The sequence below is a fragment of the Dromiciops gliroides genome, chromosome 3, assembly GCF_019393635.1.
Source record: "Dromiciops gliroides isolate mDroGli1 chromosome 3, mDroGli1.pri, whole genome shotgun sequence".
Taxonomy (NCBI): Eukaryota; Metazoa; Chordata; class Mammalia; order Microbiotheria; family Microbiotheriidae; genus Dromiciops; species Dromiciops gliroides.
In genome coordinates this window covers 484,801,596-484,829,434 of record NC_057863.1, presented here as the reverse complement: position 1 = coordinate 484,829,434, position 27,839 = coordinate 484,801,596, and the positions used below count along the sequence as shown (strand labels likewise).

General features: G+C 38.2%; 1 protein-coding gene across 4 annotated transcripts in view; it reads right to left on the bottom strand.

The window, feature by feature from the left end:
- SPATA13 (spermatogenesis associated 13) overlaps positions 1–27,839 on the bottom strand; it is a 153,197-nt gene that overhangs the window by 28,370 nt on the left and 96,988 nt on the right. The window contains exon 1 of one of the 4 annotated variants that reach the window (XM_043994979.1): positions 15,646–15,854. The exons of the other annotated variants lie outside the window; for them this stretch is intronic. Coding sequence (XP_043850914.1) covers positions 15,646–15,721 — 76 coding nt within the window. The 5' untranslated portion in view covers positions 15,722–15,854. Of the gene's footprint in view, positions 1–15,645; positions 15,855–27,839 lie in introns of those variants that run through there. 4 annotated transcript variants of the gene reach the window in all.

Sequence of the window (27,839 nt, the reverse complement as noted above, 5' to 3'; positions counted from 1 at the left end):
AGGTAAACAAGCAAAGCTATTGGCAGGCAACAAAATTGTGCTCTTCAGGTCAGACTCTTATTTGAAAGGTTAAAAATTAAAAAGGTAGTGAGTGAGTACCACCTGAGAGGAAGAAGCAAGCTGGATGTCATTTCTCAGAGTTCATCCAAAATGAAAAGGCCTGGATTTGGTATTAGGCTTATGCCACCATTTCAAGAAATAGCCTGGGCTGCTGGACTGAAGCAGGATGTTTAGCTGTCCCACTTTCACAGCATAGTGCCCTGTTTTCTTACTGGGGGCAGTAGGCCACTCCCACTGAAAGCTGTACTACTACAAGAAAACAGGAGTCTTTAGTTACACTGGTTCAAGCTGCTGGCCTCCCTCTGTTCCACCTGAGCCAGCTAACCTGGGCTTTTTCTTCCACCTCCTTTCTGGGAGAGGCATTCTGGCTACATCCACCAGACTTAGGCATTACATCTTTTAGGTAGCATGAGTAGGCCACTTAAGCCTCAATGAGCCTCAGCGTATCCCCATGTCCCTCCTTTCTCCTCATTATTTTAATTCAGGAAAATTGCATTGATAATATAAAAGGGGCATTAAGGTATTCGTCCACCCCATCAGCTGACATGCAGAAAACCTCTTTGAGCCCTTAAAACATTAGATACTGCTCCACATGTAGTTCTTTCTTTGGGGAAAACAGGTTTCTAGTCATTTTACACACAGAAGGAAGCAACTGTTTTCCCAACAAGCTTTCAGAGACAAACATATTTGATGCTTTTGGAATTCAGAGCATGGAAAAACTGGGAAGAAATGGGAAAAAGGTAGAGATTGATACTAGCAAAATAGTAAATGCTATTGACAACAATGGGATGACTTTCATTTGCCAGAATTGAAAACACTTTGTTAAGCACAGGTAGAAGAAGGTGTGAGGAAGATTTCATACCAAGTAAACTATGTGGATTGTGAAAGGCACAAAGTTGCAGTTAAAAACCTCCTCTACAAAGAACAGGGAAAGTATAATAATAATAATAATAATAATAATAATAATAATAAACAACTAGCATTTATATAGCACTTTAAGACTTTCAAAGTTAATTACATATATTATCTCACAATGAGCCTGGAGGTAGGTGTTACTGTCATCTCCATTTTACAGATAAGGCAGACAGAGGTTAAATGATTTGTCCTGGATTACAATATAGTACATGTCTGAGGTAGAATTTGAATTCAGGTTTTCCTGACTCTAAGTAAGGCATTTTATCCACTAATCTTCCTAGCTGCCTATATAAATCAATAAGCACACATAATATGTATGAACATTAAACGGTCAGAATAAAAAAGATGCATTGAAGCAGAAAAGTTTGTCTTACCTAATAGAGGCTCTATTGCTGTTTGTAAACCCTAATAGTTACCCTCAAGAACTTGGGGTGACTATTTTTAATGACTTTTAATTTCTCCAATTAATAAGCATTTATTTTCTCTCCCTCTCATCCTACCACCCTACATTTAGAAAGAAGAAAAAAACGGAAAAGGAAACCCTTGTAACAAATACACATAGTCAAGCAAAAGAAATACCTACTCTAGCCATGTCCAAAAATGCAGGGCTCATTTTGCATATTGAGTCTTTGTGATAACTATTAAAATGTTCAAAGTGTCGAAGGTTAGGAGTTTATTTTAGCACTCTCATTCTTTAAAGGAGGCACAAAATGCTGGGATCTTTTAACTTTCAGTAAACCCTGCTCTGCACTGCCTGGCACAGGAAGTTCTTTCCTGATCAGATTTCAGTAGCAGTTAAAGCAAGAGTATACTACTTTCTGAAAGCTCAAGACAAAAATCAAAGCCTGGGTCTCCTAATACAGGTAAAAGCATTGAAAGTGACTTTCTCCCTCAAAGAACCATTTCCCCAGGGGAAGGTCTCAGTTCTTTACCATTTGATCTATAGGTTGTTGCCATAGAAACTGGTAAAAAAAAAAAGCATAGATAGATACATAGATACATACAAGATGTTAGAGAGAAAAAGCTAGAGGCAGTTATGCATAATTGTGTCAATCACAAAAAAAAAATCAAATGCCTAAATTAATTTAGGATCATGGAGCTAGAAGGAATCTTAGAGATTATCTTGCCATCCTTAGAGGTTATACCTCATCATGACAAGGAAACAGGCTCAGAGGAGTTATATAACTTGTTCAAGATCACAGAGGCAGTACATTTCAGAAGCAAAATTTGAATCTGGGACCTCTATATACATTGCTGATTCCACTGGATCATGTTGTCTCCAGATTTCTCATTTTTCCCTCTAAAAGGCAGATGAAAATGTTTTGGAGCTATAGACACAAAGTCCTAATAGAATATTTTTAGCTGGCATAGCACAAACATAAAACAAGTCCTCATATTAAAGGGGAGCAAAGGAGTACTTAGGATTGCTGAACTGGGTTGAATGGATGGCCTTGCTTTATGCCATATTCACAGTGAGATAGACCATAGAGGATTCCTTTTCCTTTCTACATAGGTTGATGATTGGTGCCAGCAGGGAAGAAGATCTGCTCCTAACACTTTCAACCTTGAGCAGAAGAGGGGAAGAGGACAGAAACGAGCATTCATTAAGTACCTACTATGCGTCAGGTACTCTGCTAAGCACTTTACAAGTATTATTTCATTTCATCCTCATAACAACCCTGTGAGGTAGGTGCTGTTATTATTATTCCCATTTTGCAGTTGAGAAAACCGAAGCAGAGGTTAAGTGACATACCCAGGGACACACAGCTTGTAAGTGTCTGAGACCAGGTTTAAACTCAAGTCTTTCTGACTCCAGGCCCAGTGCTCTATATACTATGACACTTAAATGCCCCAGGTCCTTGCCAACAATCCCTCTCTGGGGTTTTACCTCACCCATCATGAGCAAAAGGAGAAAGAGAAATGGGTGCACAAGTTTGTATGCCCACATATAATTAGGGAGGGTCATGGAGGGGAGAAGTGGGAGAGGAGAAAGAAGTGTCTTATCTGTACTCCTCCAGCCCTGCAAGTGCAAAGCCAACACCACACAGGCAAGGGGTGGTTCATTGTTCCTTGTTTCTCCATCTGGTGAAGATGCTGGCAGAGTGGCCGTATGGTATATCATACAATCAGGTTAGGGTTTTGCCACCAAGGGGAGGAAGAGAAGGTCTATGGTTTCTAGGTGCTGAAAAATTACTCTAAAGAATTACAACTATGGTGCTCCACCATGGTGGCAGATCCTTATAGGTGTGGAAATTTATTTTTATTTGGGGACCCTACCTTTAGGCTGAGATTAGAAAGCCTTAGGCCCTCAGGGTCTCTTCCCCTCTTGCTCTGCTTCAGCTGAGCCATAAAGCCCTGTGGGCTGTACAAGATGCCAGGTCAGACAGCTGGGGAAAAAAAGCCCCCAGCTCCCTCCAACTGGAGCTATCCGAAAGATCCCGGATAGCTTGTGGTGAGGCATGTGATGCTGGAGCATCCCCCCCCCAGCACCAGCTGCACCCCAGGCTGGAAGATTAGCTTGGTCTGTGGGGGTGCAGGAAGCCCCGAGATTTGAGTGGAGAGAAGAAAAGGTATATATAGACCTGGGAGTTAGATTAGAAGAGAGCTGAACAGGGGGATGAGACGAACAGTAACGCAGGACTAGGAGCAAGGAGGAAAGGCCTGCTGACAAGATTAGGGGGGCGGATGAGAGAAGCCAAGAAGGGGTTCGGATGAGAGGAGGCAGAGAAGAGGTCACTTAGCGGCTGAAGAGATTAGAAAGGTTGGAGTTTGGCAGACTAGAGATGGGGCTACAAGGAGGCAGCGGGGAGCACAGAAGTGGTCAGCACAGGGTACAAGTTGGAGAAAGTGAAGATTAAGAGGAGTTAGAAGAAAGTAGCTGAGCAGGGAAAGTATAACATGCCCTGAGGCCAGAGGCGGCTAAGGCCCTTATTGTATTAAAAAGGTTCGGTGGGAAAGAGACACAGTGGAAAGAGACCGAAGGAAAGCAGTCAGGTTGTATGTTTTCTTTCCCTGTATTCTTAATTTTAAATAGTATCTCATAAATAAACTCTGCTTTGATTATTTAGTTAAGAGCTTCTTAATATTTTGCTTATCAATTTGGGAGTAGAGCAGTGTGGTGGAACTTTATAAACGGCCCATATTAAATTAAACGCAGTCAGATAGCCAGTGTGTCAAGAGTCCCAGATTAGTACTCCAGTCAGATTAGCCCCCAAATTCGGCTAGTCAATTTAAAATATTTCTACATAGGTCAATGTGGTGTATTATACTTTCACTGGGCTGATATGTGAATACAATTAGGAAAATACCTCTGATTAAGAAGAATTACAAAAAAGACTACCAAAAGTCCCATATTTTTGTCATAGTTCCCCCATTACTAGTGATTATCAAGCAGAGTCTGGAGACAATATGTTGGGGTGTTGCAGAGTACATTTCAGTTCACAGACAGGTTGATCTGACCCCATGTCCTTTGAGGTTCCTTACATCTCTGATATGCTGTGATTCAGGATATATTCATTCATTCAATATTTATTAATTGCTTATACTTATTAGCACTTATTAAGTACCCGCCTTCCATCTACTCTGTGTGTATCTTGTATGTACTTTTATCTTTGTAATTTTGTCTCCCCCATTAGTCTATATCTTGCATGAGGACAAGAATTGTTTTGCTTTTCTTCGTCCTCCTTAAGGCTTAGCATAGTAGGGGGAACATAGTAAGCATTTAATTACTGCTTATACATTGACATTGTCCTAGAAAATGGGGGTAAATCCAGAGAAAAGCAAGCCCTCAAGGGGCTTACATCATCAATTATCATGTATTAGTATTGTAATCATTAGTTCATGGGAATGGTTCTAAGAATTCATAGGTCTTCAAAGTAATAATTCCCTGATGCAACAAAATATTAGACTAATAAGTAACAAAATATTAAACTAATGTATCCAATAGAACACAAGATCTTTAAGATGACTTGTTTTCATTTTTGTCTTTGTATCTTAGTATCCAGCATATGATAAGTTAAATTTAATTAAATAGTGACCACTCAACAAATTTTTAAAATTACTGTTTTGTGTTCATGTGATTCCCAGTAAAATTATATATTGTATATAGTATTGCTGATTCCCTGTTTGCTTTGCTGGTTCCCTTCTTTCTATCAACTAACAGTTAAAAACCCTCTCCCACCTCCACCCTCCAACCCCCACACCTAGGTTCTTTTCAAATTTAGAATACCTCAATAAGCTCATTCATTCCTATGGCTTTAACAATACAAGTAATAACAGCTCATGTTTACACAATGCTTTAATGTTTCCAAACAAGTTTCCTCAGGGATTGCAACATTGTGAGGTCAGTTAGTCTGATGATTATCATTTTAAAAATTAAGAAACTGTGGCTTGGAGAATTTTAGTGACTTGCCTAGTAGCATAGAGATGAAGCATCAGAGTCAGAATTTGAACCCAGGTCTCTTGACTCCCAAGTAGAGTATTCTTTCCACTATACCATAACTCATTGCTCAATACAGATGATTCTCAAATCTGTATTTCCACTTTATATTTCTTATTTATGCCTGTAGTTTCACCTGACTATAGGACATCTTTCAGAACTAAACTTATTTTTCTGTCTTTCTTTCCTCTCCCTCATCCACCCCCAATTTTGACAAGTTGGATCTTCTTTCCAACTACCATTTCTGTCAGGATCACCACCATCTTCTCAGTTTTCTAGGCTAGGAATCATACTCCCCTCTATTTTTTTCCCTTGTAACCAGTTCCCTGTTGCTTCTTTTGTGAAAATGTTTTTGGACTTACCCTTTCCTCTCCATTTTATTTACATCATCTTCCACATCTTAATATAAGCTCTCATTGCCTCATACCTAGGACAACAAAACATCACCTAACTAGCCTCCCTGATTCTACCTTTTCCCCTCCTACTCCCCTCGAATCCTTTTTTTCAGTCTAAAACACCACTTTCATTGTAATACTCCAACAACATCTAGAGTGAATGCCTCTTTTATCACATCCAAAGGCTTCTGTCCAGCATTCAGGACTTTCCATAATGTGGACCCACCTTGTTCATTCATTCATACATTCACTCACCCAATCATTTATTTATCCAAGTATTTATTATTAAGTGCCTACTAGAGTCCAGGATTGTGTTAGAAAATGGCAAAAAACAAAACAAAACAAAACAAAAACACTCTACATTTACTCCTCAATACATATCCTGTCCTTTAGCAAAACAGGTATTACAGTTGCTTTTTCCCTTGTGTAAAATGCTCTTCCCTCTCCCCTCCCCCCCAAACAATGAAAATATTATCTATCCTTAAAGGTCTAGCCTAGGTCTGATCTGTTCCACAAATCTTTCTCCAGCTTTTCTAATCTACACTGATCTTTCTCTTCTCTGAACTCCTACAGTCACTAAATACTTAATTCAACCCACATTTATCAAGCACCTAATATATTCAAGGTTCTATTCTAGGCCCTGAGGATACAAAGGCATCTGCCCTCAAAGAGTTTATATTCTTCTAGTATAATTTAGCATTTAATTATCTGTAGTTGTTTTATGAACTTTAGTTTTCTCTCCCTAAATAAACTGTATGTTTCTTTAGAGCAGGAATCATGTCTTATACTCCTTCTATATACTTCCCAATGTCTAGTAAAGTGCATATCACAGACCCTCAAAAGATACATATTGATTGATTCATGTACCCTCTTCTAAAGTCAATGTATTTCAATGTCCTCATCTGGAAACTAGAGCCAGCAATGCTTCTTAGGAGGTTCTAAATGAGACAGAGCTTGTAGAAATTCCCATACCCACCTACAAAATCACTTTATAAATGATGAAGGAAGGGGATGGAGCAGATGATCATAATAAAATAAATGATTTGGGTAATACTTTCAGAATAAAGCTAAGGGAAAAGTATTTTAGATAACATGTCTAACCAAGGCTGATCTATGTTGAAAATATTTTATAACACCTATCAGATTGGCTAATATGAGGAAAAAAGGAAAATAATAAATTTTGGAGAAGCTATGGAAAAATTGGAACACTAATAAATTGTTGGTGGGGCTGTGAACTGATCCAGTCATTCTGGAGAGCAATTTGGAACTATGCCCAAAGGGCTATGGGACTGTTCATACCCTTTGACCCAGTGGTACCACTGCTAGGTCTGTATCCCAAAAAGATCATAGAAGAGGGAAAAGGACCCACATGTACAAAAATATTTATAGCAGCTCTCTTTGTGATGGGAAAGAATTGGAAATCAAGGGAATGCCCATCAATTGGGGAATGGCTAAACAAGTTGTGGTATATGAAGGTAATGGAATACTGTTGTGCTGTAAGAAACAATGAGCAGGAAGAGTTCAGAGAAACCTGGAAGGACTTACATGAACTGATGCTGACTGAGAAGAGCAGAACCAGGAGAACATAGTACACTGTAACAGTAACATTGTGTAATAAACAATGGTGATAGACTTGTCTCTTCTCAGCAGTGCAATGATCCAAAACAATTTCAAAGAATCATGGTAGAAAATGTTCTCAACATCCAGAAAAAAGAACTGTGCATTATGAATGCAGATTGGACCATACTGTTTCTACTTTGGAGCTGGGTTTTTTCCCTTTTTTTTTGAGGTTATTCCCTTATGCTCTGATTCTTCTTTCACACACACACACACACACACACACACACACACACACACAAACTGAAGAATAGTATAGTCTCTAATTTGAGAGACAAAGTCCCATCTCATCTCCCAACCTTTTTCCTTCTTAAATTGCCAGGTAATGTGGAGAATGCTGGAATGAAGCATTTGAGGCTCCTGAAAATTTTGCCCAAATAAATTTGAAAATGGTGCCACCTGAGCATAATTGTCTTATCATAGGCTTTGAATCACCATTGTTAACAAACAAGATTTAATAACAGAATAACATTTAAATGGGATGTCCCAAAAGTTTTAGTGCAGTTTAAAGCTTTACTAGATCAAAAGTGCACTAATGCTTTTGGGACACCCTGCATAATGCCTTAAAGTTTGCAAAATGCTTTATGTAGACATAGGTATATATGCTAGAAAGAGCAATTTTATACCATTAAATATACATGCAGTTATAATTTTTTTAAAAAACTGTTTAAAAGGAGCTCTCTGTTGTAACAATTCCTTTTTAAAGTATATAAACTGTTAAGTGACACATCTTTAGAGGCTTTCTAACTTTTAAATCTCATGTTTTCTTCACTAACCCATAGCTGTTTCTATAGGCTAAAATACCAAAACTATCCTGTTCTCATGCATTTGTCACAAAATATTTCCTTTTATGGAATTGTCTTCATATAAGGCAGCATAGTATACCAGGTAAAGTGTTGAACTTGGAGTCTGGAAGATTCGGGTACGAATTCTGCCCCAGGCATTTACAATGTGTGGCTTTGAGCAAGTCACTTAATCCCTTGGAGTCTCAGTTTCTTCATCTCTAAAATGGGAATAATATCACATACCTCTAAGAGTTGTATGAGGATCATATGTAATTATACATAAATATGTAAATATGTTAATTAAAATGTAATTGGTGGGGGCAGCTAGGTGGCGCAGTGGATAAAGCACTGGCCCTGGACTCAGGAAAACTTGAGTTCAAATTCGGCCTCAGACATTTGACACTCACTACCTGTGTGACCCTGAGCAAGTCACTTAACCCTCATTGCCCCACCAAAAATAAAATAAAATAAAATGTAATTGGTGGGGGCAGCTAGGTGGCAAAGTGGATAAAGCACTGGCCTTGGATTCAGGAGGACCTGAATTCAAATCTGGTTTCAGACACTTGACACTTACTAGCTGTGTGACCCTGGGCAAGTCACTTAACCCCCATTGCCCCGCAAAAACAATTAAGTAAATAAATAAAATATAATTGGGAAAATGTTTGACAAAATCAGTAAAACACAATATAGATAATGTTAATTTGTGGTTTTCTAAGCCAATATGAGGCTTTCTGGGATCCATTGCTATTTGAGTTTGAAACCACTCTAAAGCATCTCTAGGTGTTAAAGCCAGATCTGTAAAACAAATAGGACCTGCTAAGATCCCATAATGGAGCTGTGGGAATAACATGTTCACTAACAATATTTATATTATATAGTACTTTAATGTATGCAAGGGCTTAAGGGACAGCTAGGTGTCACAATGGATAGAGCATTAGGCCTGGAGTCAGGAATACTCATCTTCATGAATTCAAATCCCATGTCAGTGAGACACTTCCTAACTGTGTGACCTTGGGCAAGTCATTTAATCCAGTTTGCCTCAGCTTCTCATCCATAAAATGAACTGGAGAAGGAAGTAGCAAACCATTCTAGTATCTTCGCCAAGAAAACCTCAAATGGGGTCATGGAGGGTTGTATAAAACTGAAAAATGACTGAACAATAAAGTTTGCAAAGCAATTTAATAAATATTATTTTGTTTTAATCCTCACAACAATCCTGTAAGGTAGATGCTATCATTAACCCCATTTTACCTTTGAAGAATCTGAGGATAAGTGACTTATAAAAAGTCATATAGCCAGTAAATGTCTGAGGCAGAATTTGAGCACAGGTCTTCCTGACTCCAAGTCTAGAACTCTATCCATGAGTAACTGGCTACTTCTTACAAAACTTGTCTTTATATAGCATTTTATATATATTACCTCATGTGATTTTCACAAAAACCTAGTCGGGTAGGCACTGTGGGTATTATTATCATCCACATTTTACAAAAGAGGAGACAGGCTTAGAGATATTAAGTGATTTACCTCTCAAGTATCATAACTCCATGATCTCATACATAAATTGTTGAATCTTTATGCTTTATCCTTCTTCCATACTCTTAGTAGTCTAACTTTTTCTAAAGCTTAATAATCTGTCAGAGAATTATTTTTTAAGTTTAATGATTGAAATCTCTCCATTTGATCCACTTAATCAAGTTTTGTTCTTAGAAGAGATGAAGTGACTTGGTTGTTATCATCTCTAGGGTGTGTGTGTGTGTGTGTGTATATATATATATATATATATATATATATATATATATATATATATATATATATATATATATATATATATATATACATACATATACATATATATATACACATATACATATATATATATATATATATAATTTGATAATATGTAATACAGCACCTCTTGTATTCAGTAAATAACTCTAATCCCTTTCACCTTTTTGTTTTGTTTTGTTTTTTAGTGAGGCAGTTGGGGTTAAGTGACTTGCCCGGGGTCACACAGCTAGTGTTAAGTGTCTGAGGCCAGATTTGAACTCAGGTACTCCTGACTTCAGGGACGGTGCTCTATCCACTGCGCCACCTAGCTGCCCCAAAGTGTAATTCTTTTTTTTTTTTTTTTTTTTGGATAAGGCAATTGGTGTTAAGTGACTTGCCCAGGGTCACACAGCTAGTAAGTGTTAAGTGTCTGAGACCGGATTTGAACTCAGGTCCTCCCGACTCCAGGGCTGGTTCTCTATCCACTGTGCTACCTAGCTGCCCCCCCCTTTCACCTTTAATCTTTTAAAACACTAATTAAAAAAAACAACAACATATTACTTAAAGAGTTCCAGAGGAGAAAAAAAAATACCATAACCTATATTACCATCTTTTATCAGTATCTCATAGGTCTTTAAGTGGTATAATATAGTTAGTTGATGGCAAGGGACCTGGAGGCCAGTTAGACCTGGGTTGAAATGCTATACGTGACACATGATGGTTGTGTGACCCATGGCAGGTCACCAAACCTCTCAGAGTTCTAGGAAAATCTGTAAGACTCTTGAGTTGCAGGGAAGGTGCTTGCCTGCATTGGTGGAAGGAGTTTCTTTAACAAAAGGATCTTGAGTTAATGAAATCATTGATGTCATCTCTACCCCCTATCCTAAGAGTCCTTACAAAGAGAAGCCTTTTCAACATCTAACCACACACATGCCCTTTTCCCAGGGCCACCTCGTAAACTATGTACTTTCCTGGCTTTTAGACCAAGGTCCTCACTGCTTTTTTCTTCCTTCATATGAAATGAAGACTTTTATGATTGAGTTTACAGCCTCTTTGGCCAAACTCAGCAGGAGTTCTTAATTTTTTTAAAAAATATATATTTTGATAACTATATTTCTCCCCTCCTCCAATATTTCCATATCAGCCATGTTGCAAAAGAAAACACACACACATACAACCAAGAAAAATAAAATGAAAAAATATGTTTCAATTTGCACTCAGAGTTCATCAGTTCTCTCTCCAGTGGTAGATAGCATTTTTCACCATGGGTTCTTTGTAATTGTCTTGTATCATTGTCTTGACCAGAGTAGCTAAGTCTTTCAAAGTTGATCACTGTTACAATATTGCTGTTGTTGTACATAACTATCTTCTAATTCTGCTCACTTCACTTTGCATCAGTTGATATAAGCATGAGGTAGTAGCATTTCTCAGTTGTTTTAATTCACATTTCTTTTATAAAGAGTGATTGAGTATTTGTAATGTGATTATAGATAGCTTTATTTATTCTCAGAAAACTGTATTTTGATATTTGATAACTGTATTTCTTTTTTTTTCTTTTTCTTTTTTTGCAGGACAATGAAGGTTAAGTGACTTGCCTAGGATCACACAGCTAGTAAGTGTCAAATGCCTAAGGTCGGATTTGAACTCAGGTCCTCCTGAATCCCTAGCTGGTTTCCTTTCGAAGCCTATGTATTTTATTTTATACATTTATGACATGGGGTTTAAGATGACCAGATAACAGGATGGACATATCAAGGAGTCAAGGGACTATTAAAGTTTAAACTGACCAACTAGATATCAGGATGGACACACCTAAGTATGGGGAGATAAAATTCTATAGCAGGAAAGTCAGGTGTGGCTACTACCTGACCAGAGCCAGGAGACAGAGATAAATCCAGAGGTCAGGACCATCATTCCTAAAAAATAACACGCATCCATGCTTTCCCTACTCTACCTCCAAAAGGAACTTTCCATTTTCAGATGGTCACCCTATCTATCCTCTATAAAAGCTTTTGCCTTCCTTCTGTTCTGGGAGGAAGATGTCTCTAAGCCATCTCCTCCCCAGGGTTGAAGTCTTTGATTTACCTCTAGGTCACTTTCTCTAGCACCAAATAAAAGACCATTTTAATTCTAATTAGACTGTGTGCAAGAGTGTAATTCTTTAAAGAAAATACCTTAAGGAACCTCACCACCTTTTCCAGGTGACAATTTCTAAACATTTACTCTGAGAAAGAATGTGTAGGTTTTACCAGACTGCCAAAAGGGTATATGGCACAAAAAGGGTTAAGAACCCCTGGGTTTGACTTTAACTCACTCAGGATCTGGTCTTCTGTGTGTGTGTGTGTGTGTGTGTTTGTGTGACATAACGTGCTTGGGAACACTCATCTGTAAAATGGACCTACAAGAAATATTTGACTTAACAGGAGTTCCCATTTATAGCACTCTGCCAATTCCCCTCAAGGGATATGCAAACCAGACTGGCCAGTCAGTCTGTTTCCTGATATGATCAAGCCCATAAGACTTTATCTCTTTACAGCCTCCTCACCCCCTCATCTACCAAGTCCTGCTCTCAAGCAATTGAGTTTTCCCTGGCCTAGCAGTCCCTTTGGTTATGGTTTTATGCACAACCCTTCTCTGGGAATGCTCCAAAAATTTCCTTAGGCCCTCCCCCTACCCTAGGACAAGTCATCTCCCAGAAACCTTAAATACAATCAAATTAGATTTCTTTAAGAATTCATTTTAGAAAGCATTCTCTATTCAGAATACAATTACATAATTTTTAGCTGTTAAAGGAGTAAGGTGTTTGCAGTCATTTCTATAAACAATTAGACAACAGACCTTTGGCAGAGAATGTTAGTGTCTATTATAACATTGTTTTTGTGAGAAAATCAGATACAATTTGCATTCACATCAGCTAAGGGCAGCTTTTCCAGGAATATAACTTTCTCTAAATCTGAAGATTACCCAAAGCAATGTCTGCCAGTTATCTGCCCCAAATAGGTTCCCAATAGGGTTAATAGTCTTTAAAATACACTGGCCTCAAGAAAGTTCAGTGTATTAAAACAAAGAATTACAGCTCATCTGGTAATCCTAGTTGAGTCATCACTGGGAGAACTCTTTAAAACCAGGTTCAGAACACAAAGGAAGCCCTGGTAGGTGTAAGAATGTGCCATGCAAAAGGGAAGGATACTCTAGAGAGCAAACCAGTTTTACTAAATGCACAAGAGACAGAAGATTTATTATGAAGTGACTCCTATGTTCTCTTAGGAGAAGCAACAGTAGCAGTGCCTTAGAAAAAGAAAGTTAGATCAGCATCATTCATTCATTTATCCATTCATTCATTTTTTTGTTTGTTTTGCCAGATGAGCAAGTGTCAGACAGAAGGAAATGAGAACTATATTTTTATGGGGTGGAGGGGATTACTATGATAGAGAGCAGTTCAGAAATCATAATGACAAAGAAACTTGGCCTTGAAGAATTGAGAAAATGCAACTTCCTACATTCTTTGCAAGGGTGGGGGTCTATGGGTATGCAATATTGTATGTACTGTCAAACTCAGTTGAAGTGTGGGTTGGTTTTGCTAAACTGATTTTTTTTTCTCTTCCTGTTTTTTATTCTTTGTTGCCCAGCATAGCTTTTTGAGAAGGGCAAAGAATTGTGTTTTTAAATGCATAAAATAAAATGCACTGACTTACAAAAAAAACCAATTATACTAAAATACAACTATAAATACTTAATTCTGACAAAGCTCTAGAAACTTTTAAGTCACACTGGTGCCTTATTTGAATGGTAAATGGGTTCCTGATATCTTTAAGATTTCCCACTCATGCTCAGGCAGTGGAGAGGTAAGTAGAACTGTAATGGAAAATCTTTTATAACTGGGGTGGGGGTAGGGCAGGGTGGGAAAAGGGAAAGAATGTATTTGGAAATGTGGATCATGTAAAAACAAAAGATATCCATAATTTGTTTAAAACATCAGATTGAATAGAAGAGTCTGCTAATCAAAATGGCTAGTCAGCCTTTTCTCTAAATACCCACAGAATTTTAATCTTTTTTAGAATGTGCTTTTGTACATACATATGTACATATATCTACATATACATACACATACACACACAAGCTCTTACACAACTGAGTCAGTCCTTCAGAGCAAATCTGGTCACTGCTTGTCTGGCAAAAAAAGAAGAAGCAGTATCATTTCCCTCTATTCTATTCAATCCAGATAAAAGATTCCATACATAAGTGCTGAACAGTCTTATATTATTCATTTAATGAGCTGCCTGAGTATGAGTCAGTGGGAGCCTCTAGGACACCGAGGTCAAATACATTGAGTCAAGAACTATTGACGGAAAAAGCAGAAGCTACTTCCTGGGTGTAAGTTAGGCTTGTGATTAAAAAAACCCATTAACCCTTTCAGTTTTCATCTTAAAAGTGAACAGTTGAGCTAGTAGAATCAAGAGTCTTTTGGTCATCTAAAACATAAAGGATCTCTTAACAAGCTCTGTAAACTGGGATCTCAGACACAATCAAATGGCTAAACTTATTTGTAATTTGGCTTTTTAAAAAATTCATACCAAATGATGTTGCAATATACCACACACAAAAAAGAGATTTAACATGATATTCTAAGGGCAGTGTGAATTTCTCCACTTAAAAAAAAAAAAAGATCCAACAAAATTTATGAGCATCTCCCTAAATTTTTAAACTAGATTAAGCAATAATCCATGTATTATTTAAGTAATTTGAACCTTAAGTTTCAATTCCAAGTTACACTATGTAGACCTTTTTGGTATTTTATGCTACATCGACTATAAAGACAAGCAGGAAACTTCTTAGTGAATATGGAATACACTACTGCTTAGAGAGTGAGTGTTTTTACCTGAGAAGATACAGAAGCACCAACCCATCCCTATCATTAATCAGGAAACAGCGTAGCAATCAAAGATAAGAAGAAAGCATATAATGTAAATTGTTCTCTTCTAAGAGGGTACAATTCTGCCCTTAAGTTGTCATGTCTAACTAACTCTCACTTATTTCTACTAGTGCAAATTTAATGAAATTTTATAGATAAAATGAAAGGAATCAATTTGCTTAATGCTTCTTTCCCCACAATTAAAAAAAAATAGCTTCCTTACCAATAACATCCTATGAAATTTAAATTATGGTTTTTTAATCATAATGCTGGGTAAAAATATTGAAAATTGAGTTGGAAAAGAATATTGCAAGTAAAATCACTTTTGAAAATGCCAAATGTGTTAAAAATTAAATTTTAAACAACAACCTTAGACATCTCCAGTTTTCAAGTACCATATTTATGTATCTCAGCAATGAACTGAATAAAGGAGTTTCATACAGTGTAAAACACCAAGATAATAAAACCTTTATCTATAAATGATAACTGACTGTATAGTTCTGATTTTTCATGTCTCCTTTTTTTCATTCTACTACCTACTAAATAGTACAAATTAAATAAAATCAATGTCTCTGGTTCTCTATGCCCACTAATACTTGCTGTTCACTACCAAGGGTAAACATTTTCAGAGAGGGATGGGCTTTCTTTGCAGAGCCTAAAAACTTATACAAGAAAACAAGAGAGAATGCAACTCTAAAAGAAATTTTTCAGCAGCAACATCACAATGAATATACGTCATGCTCTACTCACACATACCCATATGAAGGCTTTCCAAACTCCAAAAGCGTGCTATTTCCCCTCTGGCTACCATCCTGCCGTTTGAAAAACACATACAACATGTGGAGATGGGCTCAGTCTTACAAGGATCACGGAGAATCACAAAGGCTTTTAGCTAGTGAAACTGCAGAAATAGCTTATTCACTGCTTGGAGTTCCTATGTGTGCGTTCCAGGCCAGAGCCTACTCAGAGACTGACAGCTCACTCAGTGTTCTGTGTAGCTGGGAGTTGAGTGACTCCAGTGACATCATGGGGTACCCTTAGGGAGGAAGTTCTAAAATGAGGCAAAATCTACAGATACCAAATGACAACATATTCCCATGAGCAGATCAGAGGCATTTAGCAACTCTGGAGAGAATTGTGGTTTGTCACGGTGGAAAAACACATTTAGTATTTTAAAAATAACATCTCAAAAGTCTGAGAGCTTTAAAACAGGTGTATCATTTCACAGGAGTTCAGCACAACAAAGGTTGCTTAGTTCAAGAGTGTGAGTGAGGATTTCACACAATGGCATGACCAAAAGAGAAAAAGTCAATCCTGACAACAACAATGAAAAGACTATGGTGTTTTTAAAAGCTTATAATTAAAAAACAATTTTCACATTCCTCTCCTCGCCCTTATCCTTTTCATCCTGTAACATTAAAAATGACCTGAATACCTTACTATTAGTATTCCCCACCCACCCACCATCATGTGTGAAAATGATAGTAATAATTAATTTAGCTATTCCTGCTCAGGGATCTTTCTTCAGTAGTGACATGCTCAGAAAAACCCTGGGGCACTTTTATACATAACAACACAACACCCACAGAAATCAGACTGCTTCTCATAGTACTGCTTCAGAATGAAAAGCTAAATGTTTCCATGAAATATTAATGCTGTCTATTTGCAAAAATCCAGGCTGCACTGGCCTTTGAAAACCTGTAGCTATAGAGAGAGTTTTTGCCATGGAGTCAGTGAAGTCTGCCGCTATTCCCTGCTGAGAAAAGGTCTGTGAGGGGATCGATGCCTCAGTTTCCCCAAATAAGAACGGCATTTGTCTGAAGCACTTCATCATCTTAGTGTGGCAAAATGAGGTTATGAAAAGAAACGAAAGGCAGGTCAGCCTCAGGAAAGGGCTTTCACTTTGACCTCTCTGTGTGTTCATGTAAATAAATGTTCCTTTTAGTGAATGCATGAAAATGCATTTACTAAATGCTTACTACATGCTAAGCACTGGGATGAAGATAGAAAAGATAATCCCTGCTCCCGAGGAGCTGACATTGTCATGAGGGAAGACAATACATCAAACCGAATGGGAAAGGTCCCCTGGTCCTTAGGGTGCAGCAACAAAGCAGATGGTCATTCATCTTCTTTTCCAATGATAAAACCATACTGGTTTCTGATGGTGAATCACCTGATTGTTCTTTGGTGGCAAAAGCGTTCTCTTCTGGGTCTTTAATAACTGTGGATACTGAGGAGCTGGGGGCTTCAGCAACTGCAGAAGCAGTTGCCAGGGCCACAGCGATGGATAATGGCTATTGCATCTTCCCTACAGCGTTGGAAGTGGGGGCCAATGGGAGTAGACCAGGCGAGGATATGGCTGCTTTTTCAGATAAATTTATGGTCCTGGAGGACGTACTTTAATTTAAGCCAAGCATATTATCCTGACTGCATGGGAACCAGAGTCTTTATCTTGTCAGACACTGTTGGAACACAAACAAGTAGGTAAAGACAGTGAGAAGTGAAATGCAGTTTATTTGGCAGTGTGGAATGGCCTGGACAGTGACAAGTTGAGGAGTGGGGAATGTGACGTGATGAAAGTGGAACACGCCTGCAAAATATTTCCTCCATAAGCAACCTTAAATTCTAATCAATTAGATTAATTAAATTAAATCAGCTGAGAGGTTTTTCTAGTTCTTTTACTTTCTTGTTTATGGTTCCTGGCACACAGTAGGAACTTAGTAAATGGTTGATTATTGATGTCTAAAATTCCTACCATCAATCTTTCATGCTGTACAAGTTAAAGAATACATCCTTCCTTTCTGTTCATCATCCAGAAACTGAACTGTTTTAGTGGAAATATAATTGGAGAAGGGTAATTTGGGGGATGTTTTGGGGAAGTATCTGCTATGTGAAAAGCAAATATATCAATTTTTCAAATTTCCCATCTCTGATACTTGGTTTCCAAATGGATTGTAGTATCTGCTTATGGAGGCTCATCTTTTCCTTAGTATTCCTCTGTATTTTCCCACCCAGAGTACTCCAGACATGGGCCAGAAAGCAAAGTGAGCCAGGTGTGAACTCCGTGGAACTATTAAGACTGGAGCATTTAAAACCAAGAGTGGGGCTGCTTTACAACAAGCCTACCAAGTCAGGAATGGCTAAGATAAGGGCACCACGGAACTGGAGCCTCCTCTGCTGGGACTTCTTATAGCAGTCACACTCTCCTTGTGACAGAGACCCTCTCCCTCCCCTTGGGTGTCTAGGAACATGAACTGGCAGTGCCTGAGCTACTGGGGAGGCCATGGTTGCCTTGATACTACATAGACTTGCTAAAGTCCCATCAGAGAAGGTGGACATGAATGGCAGAATACTGGATGGAGATGCCACAAGAGGGAACAGTGAGAAATTGGAAGAGACCAAATTGCTCCTGATACTGAATCTTCTCAAATCTTAGTTTCTGAGAGAATTTCAAACAGAGTGGATGAATGTTGGGGAGATTTCTTCCTTCTTCCTCGTGAGTTTTGCTGCTAGTAATACCCAGATGAAGATAACAATAGGAAGAGTAGAGATTTTTTTAGAAGCATTGGAGTTGCTGAGAATTTGGAAACTTTTCCAATCTGGTTTCATTCAAGAAACTCTAATACACTAATGCGCAACACCAGTGCTTTCTTTAGGCCTTGTTTTGTTGCTCAAGAGATAGGAATCTAAATGGAAATGGGGGTCACATGCCTGATTGAATAAGTCAATGAAATATTTTATGGTAATAATTTTATATTTAAACTTTAGAGCAAGCAGAGATAAAGTTGGATACGTGCTGGAAGGTTGGGAGTTCCTCTTAGCACATGAGCAGAGATCTAGACAGATCTCAAGTTTGTGCATGTGCAAAAAAAAGAAGCCAGGAACTGATAGCCTGAGCTCAGAGAGCCCCCTCGTGACTCATTCTGAGATCGCACTGTGAGTTACTACTTCAGACCATACCCTGGCAGGGGGAAGAGGGGGATTAGCATGTGTGGTTATTGAAGATCATCCATGTCTTTCCTCCTGTCTCACCCATGTCAAAGCACAGGTGTATCAAGAAAGAAGAAAGCTACCAACAGCATCAGCAAGATACCCTCACAGTAACATTCTCTTTTAGAGGCAATCTGCTCCATCTCATTTTCTTATCACAGTATCAACACACAGCTCTGCCTTTCCCTGTCTTTGGCTACAAGCAGAGAAGATGCCTTCTGTGAATTTCTAAGAGGTTTCACTAGAAACAGAGATGTCATCCCAGCACCAAAATAAGATTCTTAAAAGGTTTAAGTTCTTATGGCAAAGAGCCTCTTTAGGAAACCAAGAGGTTTTGCCATACTTTTTTTTTTTAATAGTTTAAATTAGACACAACCTTAAGTGGCTGTGAAATACATAATTATCTGGACTGAAGAAAGGCAGGGATGAGAAATAAAGCCGTTTGCTTTTGTTTTTTACTGAATTCTAGATTTTATCAGATCAGTATTAAGAGCTCTGAAATGATAGCTTCAGCTCTGATGAAAGGAGTCTGGGTATTTTCTCAATAAGACACTCTCCTTGGATAAGATAGCACTATATTCCATCAGCAGGGACAGTAAAGATACCAACATTGATTGCTGGCAACACTGTGTGAATCAAGCAAAGGGATCAGTCCCATCTGAGAGTGGAAAGATCCAAATTATGCATTAATGTCATACATTTAGGAATCAAAGAGGATTTTGTTTCTAAATGCCAAAAGCACATGGGATACTGTAATGAACATTTTCATTCAATAGGTGTAAAAATTTAATTCTTTTGTTTTCTGGGAAGCAGTCCTATATCATGTTCTCTGTCCTATCTTTCAAAAATATAAATAATATTCAAAAATTTCAAATATATATAAAATATATACATATGTGTATATATACATATATAACTATATATACTTACATATATGTTGTGTTTTGAAACTATCTGAGAAGAAAAAGATAGTCGCAGAGCTAGAACTCAAAACATTTCCCTTAGCTATAAAATGAGATTACACTACAGAATTTCTAAGGTCCCTTCCTGTTCTGAAAATCCATGATTCTATTATTCTAAGTACAATCTGCTGTAAGTACATTTTCACATGTGGTCATTTCCTGATCATCAACAGAAGGATAATTGGCATCACAGGCAATCCATGTGCCTGGGGAGTTAAGCCGGTGGTCACCGTGACCTGATTCCCATTGCTGAAGCAAAACCAAAAAAAAAAAAAAAACAACAACCTTCCTGCCACAAAGAAAGAGGTGACTTACTGTCCTAAATTGCTCCCTAGGATAATTAATAACTAATAATTTATATAATGCTTTATAAAGTGCTTTACAAATATTATCTCATTTGATAACAACTGGAACAACCACTAGAAGTGGGTACTATTATTATCCCCATTTTCCAGATGTTGAAACTGAGGTTGAGAGCAATTCAATGACTTTCCCAGAGTCACATAGCTTATAAGTGTCTGAAGCTAGGTCTGAACTAAGGGCTTCTTGAAAGCTGATCCAATGCTGTATTTAGCTGCCTAAGACAAAGGGAGCTTGAGTGTTCCAAGTGTGTTTAGGGTTATGGGTATATTAGAACTACAGCACAGCAGCTAGGTGGCACAGTACATAGAGCACTGGACCAGACCTGGAGTGAGGAAGAGTCATCTTCATTAGGTCAAATCTTACCTCAGATACTTACTAGCTGTGTGACCCTGGTCAAGTCATTTAACTGTGTTTGCTTCAGTTTCTTGGAGAAGGAAAACTGGAGAAGGAAATGGCAAACCACTCCAGTATTTTTGCCAAGAAAACTCCAAATGGGGTCACAAAGAGTTGGACACAACTGAAATGACTGAACAACAATAGTATGGTAGCTGGGTTAGTTGAAGACTCTGCTAGAAGAACAGGAGTGTTATTTCTAGAATCACAGCATTTAGAACCAGAAAAAAACTGATGAATTTACTCCCTGATTTTACAGATGAGGAAAATAAATCCCAGACTTAACTTTGGTCACAGAGATAATAATTATCAGAGCTGGGATTTGAACTGTAGTGCTCAGACTCCAGAACTACTTCTTGGCAACTCATTTTCATGCTACCAAACAGAATGGCACTTATGTTGGCCAGCACCAGAGCTTTAAGGAATGTAATATCCCCATTCTCTCAGTTGAGTCCCTTGCCCCTACACCATACGCCCTAGCTTTTGTCGGGGCAGAGTGCCAATCTCCATAACAGTGAGACAGCAGCTAGGCAAAGAATTTTTCTTGGGGCAAAGTTCCCTAAATTATTATCCCAAAGAACCCTAGCACCTAGACGATCATCAGAGACCACTATTCCCGGACTAGTTTCTCTCATGTTAGAATGAACCTACTACATCAAGCTTCTCTGCTACCAATCAAAATACAGTGTTTGTCCTTTATTTCTGAAGAGGACCAGTGACATCACAGGATGATGTCTTGACTCGTGAGTGAATTGGATTTAAGTGAGGCAGAGTTGCACATAGTCAAGGACCTCACTCTCTCTTCCAGAGCTATCAAGGTCCTATGAAGAGACAAAAGTCAGGCCAACTGGTGATGGCCCAAGATGCAGTGGATAGATGACCTTGATTTCTTTGATGTCTGACCAAGCTCTAAGCACTCCACAGCACCTGCTTCAGCTGCCTTTATGGCCTTTGGAAGAAATTGTTCTCATCTGCCCATTCTACCAGAGGAAGTCTTCAGATGCTTGTTCCCCCTAATTTATTGATGGGTTTGAAGCCTCTCAGTCACCTTCAACTGTTTTAGCTACTTAGCTGAGAGGGATTACCAGGATGTGGCCACTGTGCATACTACAGCTTCTTGGAGCTACAGATGAAAGCTGGGTGAAGGTGGACACCGAAGGTAGATCAGCAGCCCCGAAAACAGCTTGGGAAGCCCTCATACCAGAAATGCTGGTTCTCCCTGAATGCCCCATACACTCCCCCTGTCCCCCAGCACTTGAGTGATCTGAGTGGATGCCACTAATCCAGGAGTAGCTTCTCTCATACTACAATGAACCTACTACATCAAGCTTCTCTGCAACCAATCAAAATACAATCATAGCTAATACAGAGTAAAACAAGTCGAACCAGAAGAGCAATATACAAAATGATTACAATAATGGAAATGAAAAGAATCCCAAAAGGAAGTCAAATTCTGAGTAACAGTAATTACCAACTTTGATCCTAAAGAACAGACAGACATACACCTCTGTAGAGGGGGGAACTACAAGGGGCAGAATGTTACAAAGATTAACTATTCTTATTTATTTTAAGGGATAGTCCAATTCTTAGGGTTAGGACATATTCAGTTTAGTCCTTTTTCAGTTGTGTCCGACTTTTTGTGACCCCATTTGGGGTTTTCTTGGCATAGATATTAGAGTGGTTTGCCATTTCCTTCTCCAGCTCATTTTACAGATGAAGAAATGGAGGTAAACAGGGTTAACTGACTTGCCTGGGCCCACATTGGTAGTGTCTGAGGCCGGATTTGAATTTAGGAAAATGAGTCTTCCTGACTCCCAGAACAGTGTTCTATCCACTGTGCCCAAACCAGGAATTATTATGATGTATAATTAAAAGACATCAATGAAACATTTAAAAAATACAATCAAGTCATTACACCTCTGTTACTTACTATCTTATAGAATCTTGGGCAAATCACTTAATCTCTTTGCACCTCAGTTTCCTCATCTGTAAAGTGAGTTGGACTCAGTGTCCTCTAAGACATCTTGCTTCTCTAAATCTATAATCCTATAACCTGCCAGTGTATACAGCACCATGATCATTTTATCCACTCAAACAACATTTTATCCAACAAACATTAAACATCTGAGAAAAGAAACAGCAGTTTTTAAACATGGTATGAGCACAGTCACGCCCACCATCCGAGCTGGGCGGCCTGCCTGGTGGAGAGAGGCTCAGGCCGACTCTGCTCATTTCTCCATTTAACACCCCATGCTCAGCAGTTCACCACAAAAGGGAGGAGCTATATCAAGCATAGCATACAGGAAATGGAGTCAGACTTTGAGAAACGCTGTGGGAACCCATCCCTCCACTCCCCAGAATACATACGACGATAACCACGAAGTGGTTTGGTTCCTGCTTGCTTGTCTCTAAAGCTTCTGCTGTTATTTTCTCAAGTGATGTAGTGTTATGCCCATTTGTGCCATGGTTTAGAATCACCTCCTTAGCCTCTTTCCTGGACACAGTTAAATTTGTTGATCTCTTAAAATATGGTGACCATAAATGAATATGATAATAATGGCTAACATTTATATGGAGTCTACTCTGTGCCAGGCACTAGGCCAAGCATTGTACAAATATTTTTATCTAATTTGGTCTTTACAACAGCCCTTGGAGGCAAGTGCTATTATTATCCCCATTTTATATGTAAGGAGCCTGAAGCAAGCAGAAGTTAAATGATTTGCCCAAGGTCACACAGCTTATAAGTATCAAGTCTTCCTGACTTCAGGCTCAGAGCTTAATATATTGCACCTAGGTGGCAACTAGGTGGCGCAGTGGATAAAGCACTGGCCTTGGATTCAGGAGGACCTGAGTTCAAATTTGACCTCAGACACTTGACACTTAATTAGCTGCGTGACCCTGGGCAAGTCACTTAACCCTCATTGCCCCACAAAAACAAAACAAAACAAAAAATATATTGCACCTAGCTACCTGACACATTTCTGTGAATGGTGCCTGACCAATATGAGTCCAATGGGAAAAGTTCTCTGTTCTAGGGTGTTGTCTTTGATAGCTCTGTGATTACATCAGTGTTGCCCTTCTACACACAAATACATATTTTAACGACTCTTCTGTGGTATGGTGTTTAATTTATGGGAATGATTTCCAATCCTGGTTCTACCACTTATCACCAGTAGGACCCTGAGTATGTCATTCGGTTTCTCTAAGCCTCATTTTCCTATCTGTCATAATAGTAGTTAGCATTTCTGTACTACTTTAAGGTTTTCCAAGCTCTTTAAAAAATCCTCTTTTTATCCTCTCAACAACCTTAGGAAGGAGACACAGTGATTATCATCATTTTACAGAGAAGGAAACTGAGGCAGACAGAGGTCAAGAAATCTGCCCGGGGTCACACAGCTAGTAAAAGTATAAGACTGAATTTGAATTCAGGTCTTCCTAACTGCAGGTCCAGTGCTCTATTTACTGTGCCACCTTGGATAAAATTTAAACTCTTTAGATTGGTATTTAATACCCTTCACAATCTGACTCTAACCTACCTTTCCAGATTTATTTTGTCTCACCCCACTCCTTTCAATGTTCTAACCAATCTGAACTACTTGTTGTTCCCTAAACTTGGAATGTCATCTCTTGTCTCTATTCCAATGCATAGACCATTATTCTGTATGCCAGGAGCACATGCCATCATCATCTCTACTTTCTAGAATCCTTGGTTTACTTTGAGATTAAGTTCATGTGGCACTTCCTACAGAAATTCTTCCCTAATTTCAAGTCTGTTTTCTACCTCTCCTCAAATTGTTATGTGTATATCTGTTTTTAATACCAAGCATACACCTGTTTTAATTCTTTTCTTTTTCTTTCTTTCTTTCTTTCTTTTTTTTTTTTTGGTGAGGCAATGGGGGTTAAGTGACTTGCCCAGGGTCACACAGATAGTAAGTGTCAAGGGTCTGAGGCCGGATTTGAACTCAGGTCCCCCTGAATTCAGGACCAGTGCTCTATCTACTGCAGCACCTATCTGCCCCCTCTGCTGTGTACATTTTTCTTTTTTGTTTTTTCCCTCCTCCCCACCCTAAAGAAGACTATAATTAAGTGTGGATATATGTGTGTGTATGTGTATATGTATACATATATACATATACACACATGCATGTAGATATTGATACACATACGCATATATACACACACATATATATGTAAGACTATACTATGTGTATTTTCACTCTTCATCTGTTTCTCTGAAGGTGGATTGCGTTTTTCTTTAAAAGTCCAAGTCTTTCTATATGTGAGAAAAAAATGGGTTTGGGGGCTCCCAGAGGGCCCCCCACTAGAGGGCCTAACTCCAGAGCCTTGCCTGACTTTTTTAAGACCAGCTCAGAGTCAGTCAAGTTGGACCTAAAACTCTGAATACAGACAACAGAGATTGAAAACACACCTACCTGAAACCCTTTCCCTCCAGAGGGTCTGTCCTTTGGACTCTGACCTCAGCAAGTACTGCTCATGGACCACCCTCAAGTCCAGTAAACCAATAGATTTAAACAATGCTAGCCAATTAGCTTTGAGCAGTGTGGAAGGGCCACTTCTCCTCTGGACCCACAGGAAGCTTATGCTCACACATGCTCTCTTGGCCTGGGACTCAGAAGAAGCAGTCGCGTGCCTTTCTCTCTTTATTGATATTTAATATGCTTTAATAAATGCTTAATGCCCAAAATTGATGCTAAAGCCTCTAATTTATAAGTAGTAATATATTAGAAACCTCAGCTAAGTTCCCTAAAACTTGAGATAGAGATAGGCACCCTCATATAATTTCCTTTTTTTTTTAGTGAGGCAATTGGGGTTAAGTGACTTGCCCAGGGTCACACAGCTAGTAAGTGTTAAGTGTCTGAGGCTGGATTTGAACCCAGGTACTCCTGACTCCAGGGCTGGTGCTCTATCCACTGCGCCACCTAGCCGCCCCACCCTCATATAATTTCAAACGACACACATGCCTTTCCAAATCAACTAGCTCATCATCTCCTACACCACAGCAATATTACAACCCAATCACGTCCTATCTGAGAGATTGCCCATGAAAGTTTTTTCCCCAATTTTCTGCTTTCTTTATATTCTTGGCTACTTAGGTTTTATTTATACAAGAAAATTTTAATTTAAAATAATCCAAGTTATCTATTTTGCACTTCAACAATGTTCTCACCTTATAATATAGTTTAAGGTCTGATACAACTGAAACTATTTCCTTTACATGCCTTTTCCTGTTTTCTTTGAAGTTCCTGACCTCTTGGCCTTCCAAATGAACTTAGTTATTATTTTTCTAATTCGGTAAAGTAATTTTTAATAATTTAGTTGGGATAACATTGAGTCCATAGATTAGTAAGGTAAAACTGTCAATTAAAAAATTATATTGGCTTTACCTACCCATGAACAATAAATATTACTTCAATTATTTGGATCCGAGTTTAGTTGTAAAAAGTGTTTTATGTTTATGTTCACATAGCTCCTATGTTTGTTTTGACAAATATGTGGTCAGGTATTAAGTACTGCCTAGCTATTTTAAATGGTCTAAAACAATACTGAATACCATTGCTGATAAATAGTATAGTTCCTCTTTTCTCTTTTGATTAAATCAGTTTTAACTTTAACTTTGTCCGAGATCATGATTACTATACCTGCTTTTTTTTTTTACATAATAAATTCTATTCCTGCCCTTTGTTTTTATCTCTGTATCTCTCATTTTTATAATGATTCCTGAAAGCAATATATTGTTGAATTCAAATGTTTAAACTGCTATCTATTTCCGTTTTATGGGTAAATTCATCCCATTCACATTCTAAGCTACAATACAATTCTAAGCTACAATTTCTCCAGTATTTTCCTCCTTCTTATTTTTCCTTACTATCCTTCTCACCCTATCTCCTCACTTCTCTGCTTTACTTCTACCTGATGCCTTGCCCTCCTATTCCTTACCCTACACACCCCTCTAAGAGACCCTCCCTTATCCTCTCCCCCTTCCCTATATCCTTTTTTTTTTTTTTAGTGAGGCAATTGGGGTTAAGTGACTTGCCCAGGGTCACACAGCTAGTAAGTGTTAAGTGTCTGAGGCCAGATTTGAACTCAGGTACTCCTGAATCCAGGGCCAGTGCTCTATCCACTGCCCCTCCCTATATCCTTTTAACCCATTCCTGATGAGTTAAGTTCCATCACTATTACCCACCCTACCCTCTAGCTTCTTCTTTATCAATTTTTCCTTTTGTGCCTCATTTTGTATGAGATAATTACTCCTTTTTATTTCTCCCTACAGAGTTCTATTTTTTAAGAATCATCCCATCATACTCAGGTCAGCCAAAGCTTTTCTATCAAACTACCCAAATAATAATGACAGTCATAAAAGTACTACAAATATTTTCCTGTATACAAAGTAAATACTTTGTCCTTATTGACTCCCTTATAATTTAATGTTTACCTTATATTTCTCCTGGATATTATATGTTGAATTTTCCCTTAAGTTCTAGCCTTTTTGGGACAAAAACCTGAAAGTTTTTCAATTTTTGAATGTCCATTTTTTCCCCATTCATGATTATACTTAACTTTGCTGGGTAAGTTATTGTTGGTTGTAACCCCAGCTCTTTTGCTCTATGAAATATAGTATTCCAAGACCTATGGTCATTCAATGTAGTAGCTAAATGGGTCTGGTGCAATCCTTATTGTATTTAAAATGTTTCTTGTTGCTTCTAATATTTTCTCCTTAACCTGGGAGCTTTGAAACTTGGCTATGATATTCTTGTAGATTTTTCTCCTGGGATCTCTTTCAGGTGGTAATTGGTGGATTTTTTTTTTCTATTTCTACTCTGCCTTCTTGTTCTAGAATTTCAGGGCAATTTTCCTTGACAATATCTTCTAATATTGTATCAAGATTCTATTTTTTAATCATAATTTTCAGGTAGTCTAATTATTCTTATTTCCCCTCAATCTGTTCTCTAGATCAGTTGTTTTTCTGATGAGATATTTCAATTTCTCTCCTATTTTTTCTTTGTTTTGGTTTTGTTTTGTCTTCTTGTCATCTTAGAATGACATCATCTTCCCCTTGCTGAATTCTAGTTTTGAAGGTATTATTTTCTTCCTTAAGTTTTTGGTTCTCTATTTCAAGTTGGTCAACTTTTCCCAATTTTCTTGATTTTCTTGGATTGCTCTTATTTTTTTTTCTAATTTTTCCTCAACCTCTCTTATTTGGTTTCTAGAGTCCTTTTTACT